Here is a 14,432-nt window from a genome sequence, read left to right as displayed (position 1 = left end):
AAAATCTATAAAAATTACTTGACGGGAAATGATGAATGAACTTCATGACACTGCCATATGTATGTGTATAAAATATAGAAGAATATTCTTATGTGAAAGAACTCGATCTACTTCTAGTCACAGATTCACTTAGAGTGAAGAGCAGCATAGTATTCAAAGTGTTTAGAAAAAGGCATAGGTCATTCCCATTTTCAAGGACTGTAGCACAGATATGCCATATGTAACCATAGTCTAATGTTGCTGATGGCAATCTATTGCATAACAATGAAACACATTTTTTGCTCTTTTATTACGAACTTTTTGGAGACCAAAAATTGCCCTTATAGGAAACAGCATGGATCATGGAAACAGCAACTCTGTGAAACTTAGTTTGCTCTATTCGCCCTTGACATTCAGAAGTCAGTAGGTAGTGGCTCCCATGTTGCTGGCATTTATATTTACTTCCAAAAGATATTTGATACTGTTACATTCTGGCACCTTTTCTGCCTCTCGACAACTGTATACACCACAGCCACACAGGACCTGCCATCTACAAAATGTAGGTGGCTCAGACATGGTCCATTAAGAAATATTCCTTCTCATCTTCCCATTTTCGAGACACGAAAACTCTTGCTAAAGCTCAAGGAAACAGTTTTGTTGCTATATAACCTTGTTGCCTGACTAATCTTTCAGTTTTTAATTTCTAACTCTAATGAAGTTTGATGGAATCTATAATACTGATGTACATGTTCTTTAGTATAATAACAAAAACAAAATCAATTAGCAATAAGATAGCAGTGGGTCTAATAAAAAAGAAAAGTCACAGCTAATCATAGAAGCACAAGTAAACACAGAAATAGACCCAACATAGAGACACAAATCTGCAGCTGATAACAAGAGTACAAGTATACATAGAAATACATTCACAAATGATGAATACACTGAAAAATATATAATAAACTATAAGAAATTATTAAGTAAATAAGGTGGCACAAAAATTTAACTGGAATGTGGGACAGGAAATCAACAGAAGGAAAATTAAGAGAAGGAAAAATAGTAGAATGTTATGAACTGGGTGAAAGGAATAAACAGGAAAGCCACCTTGTAGAACTCAAAACGAGTCACTGATTATAAATGATGATTCCAGAAATATACTACAATTGTCTATTTAGCACTCGCACAGCATGCACAACGCATTTAAACCTTCTTCCCGCACTCCATACGTGAATAAAATGGTAAAATGACCTAAAATCTAGCACAACATGAAGTACAGTCTGCAACGCATTTCATAGTGGTTTGCTGAGCATAGACATAGGATTCAATAATTGCCAACACACGGTCTAAGAATGTTGAAAGAGGATTGTATACACGGTAAGAGGCCTCGAGAGGCCAGAAAGTTTCATATAGATTATATAACTGATCAGAAATGACATGCAGAATAATGCTGAAGAAACTGTAGAAAGGTAGAAAATTAAGGTGATACATTCTGAAAAAGATGAAAGAACAAGAGTTAACAGATTCAGAAGGAGCAACAGGCAACGACAGGCTGAAATATGTGGATGAAATACAACAGCAGACAAATGAGTAGCTTTGAAAGATAAAATACTGAATGAAACAGAGGAAGAACTAGATAAAAAGATAATATCCAGTAAGAATCCTTGAATAACACTTGAAATATTAATTTAATTAGTGTTGTAGTGCACCAGGCAAGACACCTCAGCCGCAATGCGCTCGAAAATGTCATTCACAAAGCTGCTCGTGATGCTCATCACCTTCAACGAGATGCCCGTGTCACGGTGCACCTGCTTCAGCACCTTGTAGATGTAGATGGCATAGCTCTCCTTCCTTTTGCGCTTCTTCTACTTGTCGCCCTTCGAAATATTCTTCTGCGCCTTGCCAGCCTTCTTGGAGGCCTCCCCACTAGTCTTGGGCGGCATCTTGAACGTACACGCAACAGAACAGCAACAGCAGCAGCAGCAAGCGCTCTGCTCTTGTCAGTGTCTCACCACACAGTGTAGGCCCAGCTGTCTTTTAATTGCTGCCTGTCTACAACTTAGTGTGCCATCCTTATGGTAAGTAGCAATCTATCTCATCCTATGCTGTTGATATTCTAGCCCGCAGTTTCCATTGTTTCATTATTGGAGGAGAAATAGAAGCTTATTACAAGACACCACAGATGATGCATAAAGGAAAATCACAGAAACCATTGCAAAAACATGAAGCAGCTGTATGAACGTGTACAAAGGGAGATGGAAGTGGATGAATATATGATGGGTGATGCAATGCTGTGAGAAGAATATGATACAGCACTACAAATCTAAGTCAGAATATGTCTCATGAGGTAGAGAGGTAAAAGTGCACTTATGGTAATGGTGGCTTTTTCGTTGCATGCTGCTGCCAGTTACGGTTCGCGCAATGAATCGTGAGTCAGATGTAGGTAGCCGGTGAGGTTCTCATCCATAATTTTCAGTCATGCATAAGTAAAGTTAGTTGGTATTTTGTTCTCTTAGATCAGAAATTTGTTGGAATTTTCAGCAAAATCAGAAATAAGACATACAAGTATGTTACTGCAATGATGAATGCATAAGTCAGGCTGTATTACAAATCAATCTGTTATGGCTATCATATTTTCAAATTAAGATGCACCTGCTTTGCCGAGTCACGAGACAACTTTCATATTCTAACATGACATAGGCCTCACTTGTGCTACAAAGCAGCCTCTTGGCACATCTAGTTTTCTTCCACTAACCATTGGCTTCATCACCTCACAATCAAATTGTTGCATTCCAGCCTAACTTAGGCCTCAGGCTTCGCTACAAGTCAGTCTTGTCAGCACATGTAATTTTTCCCATTCACCAAAGAAACCAGTAAGTAACCTTAACATTCATAATAACCAGATCACTAGAATCAAACAATGGAAAATCCAGGATGAAATGTTACAATATTATGAAAAGGAAAGTTGCCACTCACAATATAGCAGAGATGCTCAGTTGCAGACAGGCTCAACAAAAAGACTGTCACAAATAAGTTTTCGGCCAGCAAGGCCTTTGTCAAAAATAGAAAAACACACAAGCAACTCACACACACATGACTGTAGTCCTTGCCAACTGAAGCCACACTGCAGCAGCACCAATGAACGATGGGAGTGGCGACTGGATGAGGGTAAGGAGGAGCTTGGAGTGCGAGGGGCAGGGGTGGGGGCAGTCAAGTGCTGGCAGATATGTGCAGTCAGGAGGTAAGGGGGGAGTAGCAGAAATGGAGAGGAGTAAAAAGACTGGGTTCGATGATGGGATGAGAGCTGTGCAATGCTAGAATGGGAACAGGTAAGGGGTTGGATGGGTGATGACAATGTCAAACAAAGGTTGAGACCAGGAGGGTTACAGGAATGTAGGATACAATGGAGGGAAAGTTCCCAACTGCACAATTTAGAAAATCTGGTGCTGGTGGGAAGGAGCCATATGGCATAGGCTGTGAAGCAGTCATTGAAATTAAGAATGTCATGTTGGTCAGGATGCTCAGCAACAGGGTGGTCCACTTGTTTCTTGGCCACAGTTCATCGGTGACCATTCAAGCAAACAGACATCTTGTTGGTTGTCATGCCCACACAGAATGCAGTACAGTGGTTGCAGCTTAGCTTAGCAGACCTGCCTTTGATGGAATAGGTGATGTATGTGACCGGACTGGATTAGGTGGTTGTGGTGGTGGTGGTGGTGGTGGTGGGAGGACATATGGGAAAGGTCTTGCATCTAGGTCTATTACAGGGATATGATCCATGAGGTAACAGGTTGGGAGCAGGGGTTGTGTAGGGATGGATGGGTATACTGTATAGGTTCGGTGGACAGCAGAATACCACGGTGGGTGGGGTGGGAAGGATAGTGGGCAAGATATGTCTCATTTCAGGACACAATGAGAGATAGTTGGAACCCTGGCAGAGAATGTGATTCAATTACCCAAGTCCTGGGGGGCACAGAGTTACGAGGGGAATGCTCTTCTGTGGCCGGACGGTGAGACTTTGGGAGGTGGTGGGAGACTGGAAAGATAAGGCATGGGAGATTAGTTTTTGTACAAGGCTGGGAGGATAATTATAGTCTGTGAAGGCCTCAATGAGACTCTAGGATTATTTCAAGAGGGACCGTTTGTCACTGCAGATGTGAGGACCACATGCGACTAGGCTGCATGGAAGGGACTTCTTGGTATCAAAGAGGTGGCAGCTTTCAAAGTGGAAGTATTGCTGGTGTTTAGTAGGTTTGATATGGATAGAGGTATTGATGTAGCCATCTTTGAGGTGGAGGTCAACATCTACAAAGGTGGCTTGTTGGGTTGAGTAGGACCAGGTGAAGCAAATGGGGGAGAGGCTGTTGACATTGTGGAGGAATGTGGATAGGATGTCCTCACCCTCAATCCAGATTGCAAAGATGTCACCTATGAATATGAACCAGGTGAGGAGTTTAGGATTCTGGGTGTTCAGGAAGGATTCCTCTAGATGGCCAATGAATAGATTGGCATAAGATTGTGCCATGTGGGCTCCCATAGACATACCCCAGATTTGCTTGTAGGTAATGCCTTCAAAGGAGAAGTAACTGTGGATGAGAACACAGTTGGTCATGGCGACTAGGAAGGAGGTTGTTGGTGTGGAATCTGTCAGGCGACTGGAAAGGTAGTGTTCAATAGCAGTAAGTCCATGGGCATTAGGGATATTAGTGTAAAGGAAGGTGGCATCAATAGAGACAAGCAGGGCATCGTGTGGTAAAGGGACAGCAACTGTGGAGATTTGGTGGAGGAAATGGCTCGTATCTTTTTGTTTGTATCAGTCTTTTTGTAGTGCCTATCTGTGAGCCAGATAACTAGCAGTTATTCCAACACTATCCATCAAAAAAACAAATGCCTTCAATTCGCACTTTCTGCCGAAAGAAGTCATCAAATTCAGTGATTCTCACTAGCTGTGTATACACTCACCTGATTGGCTACGACCACCATCAATGAATTGCTTACATCAGCATACAATGCATGAGCCACCTACACTGTAAGTCTATTTAGCCACTAGATGACATTCCTTTAGAATTATTAATAATATTGGGAGAACCAATCATGAGAAAACTGTTCCACCTGGTACGTAGGATATAACAATTTTAACACCAACCCCAAGAAAGGGAGTGCTAGCTAGAGAAATATAGGAACATGCAAGGTAATGCTAAACCTACAACATATAAGATAGGCTAAGGAAGGCAAACCTACATTTACAGCATTTATTTATTTAGAGAAAGCTTTCAATAATGTTGATTCGAATAAGTTCTTTTAAATTTTGAAGGTAGCAGGGACATAATGTAGGGAGCAAAAGGTCATCTACAACTTATACAGAAACCAGACTGTAGTTACAAAAGCTAAAGGACATGAAAGGGAAGCTACAGTTGTGAAGGTAGTGAAACAGGGTTCTAGCCTACATCCTATGTTATTCAATCTGTACATTAGAAAGCACTAAAGCAAACATAGGAGAAGTTTGGAAAGGGGAATTATAGCTCAGGGAGAATAAATAAAAACTTCGATGACATTCTAATTCTGTCCGAGATGGCATAGGACATGCAAAGACACAAGATGAATATTAACTAAAGTAAAATGAGTTTTGCTATTTGTGCAATAAAATAACTGACAACATCTGAAGTAGAGAGGATATAAAATTCCGAATAGCAATAGCGATTAAAAGTTGTTTTGAAACACAGCTATCGGTAATGAGTAATCTCCAAGTACATTTCCTTTCTTCATCCCTCAAATGGTTTGATACATACCTTGTCCAGGATGACTTACAGAGTAGCTGTCATTGTTTACATTATTAACTTACCTCTGTTCCTGGTTCAATTCTTGAACTATAGGAACATTTTAAGATATCTTGAGAAGCTTGGATAGTTTATCCCTGATGTTAGTTACTGTGTCATATGTCATCTTGACTGATGCAATGTGATGTCTAAACAGCATTAATTTCTGTATTGATTTCTTCTACACATACTGCTTGTGTTGTTCCTATTACCAAATTTTCATTGCACTTTATCAAAGCCTTAATAGGAATTTCTGAATAATATTGTTTAATTCAGCGTATTTCAACATGTTCTTATGCTGTACCAGTAGTAGTAGTAGTAGTAAAAGTAGTAGTAGTAGTGTTAGTAGTAGTAGCAGTAGTAGTAGCAGCAACAGTTACTGATCAATTGAATCTACTGATACCTGATGTCTGCTTTGATCGGTGATGTAATGATGATGAGATATGTGATGTTACATGTGCGCAAACCAAGAGACAGCAGAATACTGACAATACATGTCACATGTATATAGTTTTTGGAATGTAAATTATTGCGACAGATTGATCTGTAGTGTAGTTCGAAAGGCTAGATTACGTTGAAAGGTGAAATTTTGGTTGTGAATTGGCAAGGCCAATGAATATGATTCCATCAGAACAATTGTAATTCTTATTATTGTGCACATGTTACACACATTTCATTTTGATAAGTTGTTTATGTCTGCCATTTGACAACATTGTTGGTCAAAGTCTACTGGTGCTATCGAAGGCTTTAATTAAGTTTCGTAGTCAACAGATATCTGTAGGGATGGATACATGCATCAAATTACATCATACGAAAACAAATAGTTATTTGCAGGTTCTGGAAATTATAGTTCATGTTTGCCCATCAGTGGAGATGTAGGTTCATATTTAGGTAGAGACACACTAATTCTGAATTATATTTCTTATAGATGTGCTGTGGCATGAGAAGAATTTGTCACTGTGATCTCAATGGTAATGAGTTTGCAGAATTGTGCTGAATACAAATGATTTTCCTAAAATCCGTTTCTGTAACAATGTGCACCTAGTTCCTTCATCTTCACCAAGTTTAAAGCTAGCCTTTCATGAGAGGGCAACAACAGATGCTGCACTGGTGAAAAACCAAAATGATTTCATACCTCAGTGTGAAAAACAAAATTTATCACTTTGAGATTTTGCAAGATCTTTCCTATCAAGACCATTGAAACATCTCTGTCCCATTGTTTTTCACAAGTTGCTTGTCCTTTACCAAACAGCATGCTACAAACATTTCAGACTCTCACGCCTCCCCCAACAAATAAGGGAATACTGAAAGTGGTTTATTTTTTAAATATTTGTGATTACATCCAACTTAGATGCTGATTGTCATGCAGCTTCACAGTAACTATATTTACCTGTGATTCTTAAATCGCCAGACAGTTTGTCTTGAAAGAGGTGGCTGTTTTAGCAAGGCAGATCTCATAACTGCTTTTTATAAAATAAAATTCCTCGCTTGGCCTGTCAGACCACTGTATAAACACAAGCTAACGCCTCATCTACAGAGATCAAGGCAGATAAAAATTATTGAGTCTGTAGGGATTTGAAGACAAGTATAGTAGATTGTGCTGGTAGAACTCTTAATAAAAGAGTCGGTTCCAAACCGAGTTACAGAAAAATTCATACCTCAAGATGACCGAATGTCTGAACCAGTGGTACAACGGCAAGCCCAGCATCACCAGCAAGATGAAGTAAAAGCCTTGCTTCTTCAACGGTGTATGCTCCTGATTGTGACAAAGGTCCTTTAGAACCTATTGATATAAGGTCTCGGACATATGGGAAAGTATCTTCCCATTCTATTAAAATACCTGTGGCGCCCCATTCACGGAATAACGGGAACAACTGAAATGTGAACTCGACTATTTAGAAACATGTACCTTTTAAACCAAAAATAAAACATTAGAGAAAAGGAAAAATTGTTAACCTGTTCCAAATATGTCACTTTCGGAGGTGCTCCCTTAAAATCTAGATGGACGAGCCTGAAAGAAAAGAACTGTGTCAAATTTTGTTTACATACGAATTTTACTTAAATCAGCCAATTATTGTAGATTCACCTGTGAGATCCCAGTGTCAGTGATTCCATTTTTCGGCGGGACAGATCCCATTTTCAGCCAATTATATATACGGATTCATTCCAAAATATTAATCTGCGTAACAGGATCATAATATTATGATTTAGACTTCCAATTGTAAACATAGCAAGCCAAAGAGTTCAATGACAGATACGCAAAGATATTACCAACACAAAACAAAAAGTGACAGCTGCAAATCGAAAACCTCGAATGATTGTGCAAATCAGAACTTACATCTTCACCTTTAGCTGGAAATCAGGGAGCGGCTTTGCTTTTATTGTCATCAGCTCTAAGGTTGACTTGAAGAAATTATGCACGCTAGTCTATCCTGCGCAAATCCCTTCATCTCTGTGTAACTATAATCAACTGTAATTAATTAGTACAATTCAGATCGGCGGTCACATCATGCCACTTCACACCAAGACATTCGACAATTCATTTCAAATGGTGGCATTCACACAGGTCGTCAATGGACCGTCACGTCACGGTCAGGTTTCTCTGGAAAAAGGTTCAGATAGTCTCGTCGTTTGCTAGGGAAGTGTTGGAATTGTGTGAACAATACAAGGTGATTCAAAAAGAATACCACAACTTTAAAAATGTGTATTTAATGAAAGTAACATAATATAACCTTCTGTTATACATCATTACAAAGAGTATTTAAAAAGTTTTTTTTCACTCAAAAACAAGTTCAGAGATGTTCAATATGGCCCCCTCCAGACACTCGAGCAATATCAACCCGATACTCCAACTCGTTCCACACTCTCTGTAGCATATCAGGCGTAACAGTTTGGATAGCTGCTGTTATTTCTCGTTTAAAATCATCAATGGTGGCTGGGAGAGGTGGCCGAAACACCATATCCTTAACATACCCCCATATCCTTAACACCATACCATCATATCCTTAACATACCCCCATAAGAAAAAATCGCAGGGGGTAAGATCAGGGCTTCTTGGAGGCCAGTGATGAAGTGCTCTGTCACGGGCTGCCTGGCGGCCGATCCATCACCACCTATCAGGAGGTTTAACACCATACTTCGTTCGAAATGCACACTGAACAACTGTCGTCGATTCACTTCTGCCGCACTCAATAACACAAAAAGCTTTCTGTTGAGCGGTCGCCATCTTAGCATCAACTGACGCTGACGCCTAGTCAACAGCGCCTCAAGCGAACAAATGTACAACTAAATGAAACTTTATAGCTCCCGACAGATAGTGCTTAGCTCTGCCTTTTGTCGTTGCAGAGTTTTAAATTCCTAAAGTTGTGGTATTCTTTTTGAATCACCCTGTATATTTCGTGTGTGATGGCGCAAAGTGCACTGTGTAAAATAGACCTCTTTGACATTGTCTAACACTCTTTGTGTGCGCTAATTATTCTGTTGTGTTCGCTGTAATTTTGTTTGTTCTTGAATGTGCAAATATAGTTAGTAAGATGTCCTTTTTTCTCCTTAATACTTATTCAGCTCCGCAAATTCCAATAGGTTATGGGCCCAGCGTGCATTTGGAATAAGTATATCAATAAAATAGTAAGGAGAAAGTATTGGAAAAGTTCCAATTTACGTGAAGTGCGAGTTATCCTTACAAGACGATCGCAATTTTTTTCCGCATTATTTTTCGGTGTTCTTTACGGCAATAAAAAGCAAGTTTCCGTTAAGAATGAGTGCGGCACAAATTCCACAGATTGAAAGACTTATAGGTCGCGAAAACTATGCGACCTGGAAGTTCGCAGTAGAAGCGTATTTACGTTTAGACGACCTATGGGACGTGGTAGATGGGACAATGTCAAGTAAGGATAGGAAAGCAAAATCAAAATTTATATTACTGATTGATCCGGTCAATTATGTTCACGTTGAAAAAGCTGCTACAGCGAAAGAAGTCTGGGACAATTTACGAAGTGCATTCGAGGATGGTGGTCTTACGAGAAAAGTAGGATTATTACGCGAGTTAATTACCACTCGTCTGGACAAATGTAAGAGTGTAGACGAATACGTTAACAAAATAATAACCACGTCGAACCGACTGAGAAACATCGGATTCGAGATCACTGACGAATGGATAGGAACATTGCTGTTGGCAGGACTGCCCGAAAGGTATGTACCTATGATTATGGGACTTGAAAGCTCGGGTGTACCAATCACAGACGACAGTGTTAAGGTGAAAATCCTGCAGAACGTAAAGAGTGCTCCAAGCTGTTGTACATTGGAGAAGGAAGGTGCGTCTGCTCTCTACTCTAAAAACAAAAAGAAGAAACCGGTGAGGTGCTATAAATGTCAGAAGATGGGACATATTGCGTCTCAGTGCAAAGAAAAAGTAAGCCCAAGATCAGACACTCAGCAAAAGAGGTATGTTACTGATAGCCCAGAGAGAAGGACCAATAACAAAGGTAAGGCACTCTCATGTTTTTATTCTTTTGGTGGGATGAGCAATCGTGATATGGAATGGATTTTAGACTCACGTGCATCTGTGCACATTGTTAAAGATAAATCACTTCTTTATGACATCAAAGATAAGACTCATATGGGAATATCTACTGTTGATGGCAACAAGCTTCAGTGTCACCTGGCTGGGAAACTAGATCTACATGTAAGTGTAAATGGTGAATCAGATATGGTTACAGCACACAATGTTCATTATGTGAAAAATGTGGCAACTAACCTGCTGTCTGTAGGGGAAATTGTCAAGAAAGGAAATACAGTCACGTTTGACATGCAGGGTGCAAGAGTAATCAGTGAAAGTGGTGAAGTTATAGCTACAGCAAGTAACGAAAGGGGTATTTTTAAGTTGGATACCATTGACAGTAAACATAAAAATGTTAGTGATTCAGTATATTCAGCAGAAGGTTTTTTATGGAACCGGCGGCTTGGACATCTAAATAGGAAGAGTATGTCTATAATAAAGGATATGGTAAAGGGAATACAGAATTTTAGTGTGTCCAAGGATCCTTGTGAGACATGTATAAAGGGAAAACAAGCAAGGTTACCCTTCAAGACTAGTAAGAGTAAATCCACAGAAATCTTACAGTTAATCCACACAGATGTATGTGGCCCGATGGGGTGTGAATCCATAGGTGGGAGTAATTATTTTCTTACGTTTATTGATGATTGCTCAAGATATACTCATGTTTATTTTCTTAGTTCTAAAGACCAAGTGAGAGATATCTTTGAGGAATATTGCAATATGGTTGAAAGATGGACAGGAAAGAAGATCAAGATCATCAGGCCTGATAATGGGAGAGAATATATTAACCAGAAATTGAAGAAACTTCTGGCAGAAAAGGGAATCAGGCATCAAACTACCATAAGGTACAGCCCATCTCAAAATGGCGTTGCTGAGAGGGCCAATAGGACCATTGTTGAGAAAGCAAGGAGCATGATGAGTGATGCTGAATTATCCAAAGATTTTTGGGCAGAAGCAGTGTCAACAGCTGTATATTTGAACAATAGATCATCTACAAAAGCATTAAAGAATAGAACCCCTTATGAGATATGGGTAGGAAAGAAACCTGATCTAAGCAATATAAGGGTTTTTGGGTGTGATGCAATGGCACATATTCCAAAACAGCTAAGAGGAAAATGGGATCCGAAAGCTAAAAAGTATATTTTTGTAGGCTATTATGAAAATTCAAAGGGCTACCGATTAATGCATCCACTGACTAAAAAGATTGTCACAAGTAGAGATGTAATATTCTTTGAAAATAGAAAGGACTCAAAAGAGAGCAAAACCACTAAGCCAACTGCACCTAGTTCAGAAGGTGAAACCTTGTGTGAGGAAATAGGAAGTAAAGAAGAGGGAGACGACAGCGAAGGACAAATGGATACTATTTATGATGACAGTGAGTTAGAGGATGAAAAACATGAAGAAAACAATGTAAGGCGTTCTTCTCGTGTACCAAAACCGAAGGAATATCCGGATTTTGAGATGTATACAGTACAGTCTTTTAATGATGAGCCAAGAACAGCAGAAGAAGCAATGAGTGGCCCAAACTCTCAAGAATGTAAAGAAGCGATGAAGAGAGAATTAGAACCTTTATATCAGAACGAAACCTTTGAATGGGTAGATATGCCAGGAGATAAGAAACCACTGCAGGCAAGATGGGTATTCAATTTGAACCCTGAAAGCTCATCACCAAAATACAAAGCAAGACTTGTGGTAAAAGGATATTCACAAAAACAAGGGGTAGATTACGAAGAAACTTTTTCACCTGTAGTCAAGTATGCATCATTGACATATCTTTTAGCCTTGGCAGTAAAACGAAATTTAATAATTCATCATATGGATGTTAAAACGGCATATTTAAATGGGAAATTGGAGGAGGAGATATATGTCATTCCACCAAGGGAAGCCATAAAAACCAGGTCAGAAAGTAAAAAGATTTGGCGTTTGAGAAAAAGTATTTATGGACTTAAACAAAGTGAACGTTGCTGGAATCAATGTCTACATGAAACTCTAATAAATATGAATATGAAGCAATCCAAGGCAGATCCCAGCATTTACTATAAAGGGAGAAAAGAAGAAATAATAATAATGGCGATATGGGTGGACGATTTCTTTATCCTGACTGAAAGTGAAGGCCAAATGAGAATTTTCAAGAAACAGCTGCAAACCAAGTTTAAGGTGCATGATTTGGGAGATGTCAAACGCTATTTAGGTATGCAGATTACTAAGGATGAAGAAAGACAAGAATTGAGCATAAGTCAATTATCATACACGGAAAAAATATTAAAGAAATTTGGCATGAGTGATTGGAAACCCATAAGTACTCCAATGGAAGTTGGAGTGAAGTTAAGTGTAAATGAGACTGATGTGGAATGTGACAAGAATGTTCCTTATTTAGAAGTAGCAGGGAGTCTCTTATATTTGTCTCAAACGTCACGACCCGACATTGCTTTTGCCACCAATGCAGTGAGCAGATATTGCAGAGACCCCAAGGAAAAGCACTGGAAAGCTGTAAAGAGGATATTCCGATACCTAAGAGGAACTTCAAACTATGAGTTAAAATACCATAGAGATGGTAACGCAAAACTAGAGGGATATAGCGATGCGGACTGGGGGAGTGAATTGGGAGACAGATACTCCACCACTGGCTGCTGTTTTAAATTAATGGGGGGCCTCACATCATGGTCCTGTCAAAAGCAAAAAACTGTTGCATTGAGCACCGTAGAGGCCGAGTATATGGCACTATCTTACACCACACAGGAAACATTATGGCTACGAACATTAATAAGTGAAATAGAACTCAATTTAATTGAGGAACCTACAACCATCTTCTGTGACAATAAGGGAGCCATAAACCTAGCTAAAAATGATGTTACTAGTGCTAGGACAAAGCATATTGATATACGGCACCATTTCATTCAGGACCACGTAGAGCGACAGAACATTGCCGTGGACTATCTGCCTACAGAAGACATGTTGGCTGTACTTCTGACCAAACCCTTGGAAAGGGAGAAGTTTGAGAAGAATGTGGGACTATTTGGTTTATCTTGTGGAAGCGACACACAAAATATAAGTTCAAGGAGGGGTGTTGGAATTGTGTGAACAATATATTTCGTGTGTGATGGCGCAAAGTGCACTGTGTAAAATAGACCTCTTTGACATTGTCTAACACTCTTTGTGTGCGCTAATTATTCTGTTGTGTTCGCTGTAATTTTGTTTGTTCTTGAATGTGCAAATATAGTTATTAGTAAGATGTCCTTTTTTTCTCCTTAATACTTATTCAGCTGCGCAAATTCCAATAGGAAGTTAACCTATTTTTCACTGTGCTCACTCATGTTAAGACCAATCCATACGGTTGTCACGTGTCGTCAAAACATTCCACAATGAATTTCCAATGGCAGCATTCACGTAGGTTGTCAACGAACCGTCACGTCATGCCACGGCAAGGATTCCGAAGATCTTGTCGTCTGCCAATATCGGAAGCCAACCCATTTTCGCTGCGCTCACTACTCTTACTGTACTCGATTTTCTACTCGTAAGTCCTCTTAACTTTTATTTTATTGCTGTGTTTTGTTTTCGTGGCAAAATGCAAATATTCCATGAGAACTTGGTCATTTTTTTCATTGGGTGTTCTTCCACAAGCTGGGTGAGATACCTGAAAGTGATAAAATTATCTAGGTTTTTACAGTAACAGAAGAGAGCTGATGTTCACACGCTATATAAATAAGAACATAACACGACGAACTAGTTTTCATTGAATAACATTTTAAGAGAAAAAGTCAGCTCTAATGAAATAAAAAATTCAGTTATTGATAACATTATAAGTTATGTAAGAAAAACCTTATAGTGGATAAAATATAGAGGTTCTGCTTATTCCCTTGTAAATACTATGTGATGTGTTTGTTTGTACATATTTTCGCTAGCAAATAAATGTCGATGTTTGAACTAATACTCACATCTCAGCATTTTAACTCATAAATTTGGTTAAAAACACGCGTTATGAAGTTTGCATTTGTCATTAACTTTATCGTTGTTAGTTTCTCAGTTCAGATACTACTCTCCGAATTTTTGTATCACAATTGCTACTGAAACTCATGGGAGTGTCT

The 14,432-nt window shown here is 39.2% G+C and overlaps 1 protein-coding gene across 2 annotated transcripts in view; it reads right to left on the bottom strand.

Annotated features, from left to right (window-relative positions):
• LOC126163148 (hexosaminidase D-like) overlaps nt 1–8,031 on the bottom strand; it is a 195,068-nt gene extending 187,037 nt beyond the window's left edge. For both annotated transcript variants that reach the window (XM_049920077.1, XM_049920078.1), the window contains exons 1-3: nt 7,876–8,031; nt 7,746–7,800; nt 7,448–7,663 (exon numbers count right to left, since the gene is read on the bottom strand). In XM_049920077.1, the coding sequence (XP_049776034.1) occupies nt 7,448–7,663; nt 7,746–7,800; nt 7,876–7,904 (300 nt within the window). In that variant the 5' untranslated portion in view covers nt 7,905–8,031. The remainder of the gene's footprint in view (nt 1–7,447; nt 7,664–7,745; nt 7,801–7,875) is intronic.
• Nucleotides 8,032–14,432: the final 6,401 nt, after the last annotated feature.

This window comes from Schistocerca cancellata, chromosome 2 (assembly GCF_023864275.1).
Source record: "Schistocerca cancellata isolate TAMUIC-IGC-003103 chromosome 2, iqSchCanc2.1, whole genome shotgun sequence".
Lineage (NCBI taxonomy): Eukaryota > Metazoa > Arthropoda > Insecta > Orthoptera > Acrididae > Schistocerca > Schistocerca cancellata.
Note: the sequence above shows the minus strand (reverse complement) of the source record. Positions and strands in the feature narration are given on the sequence as shown.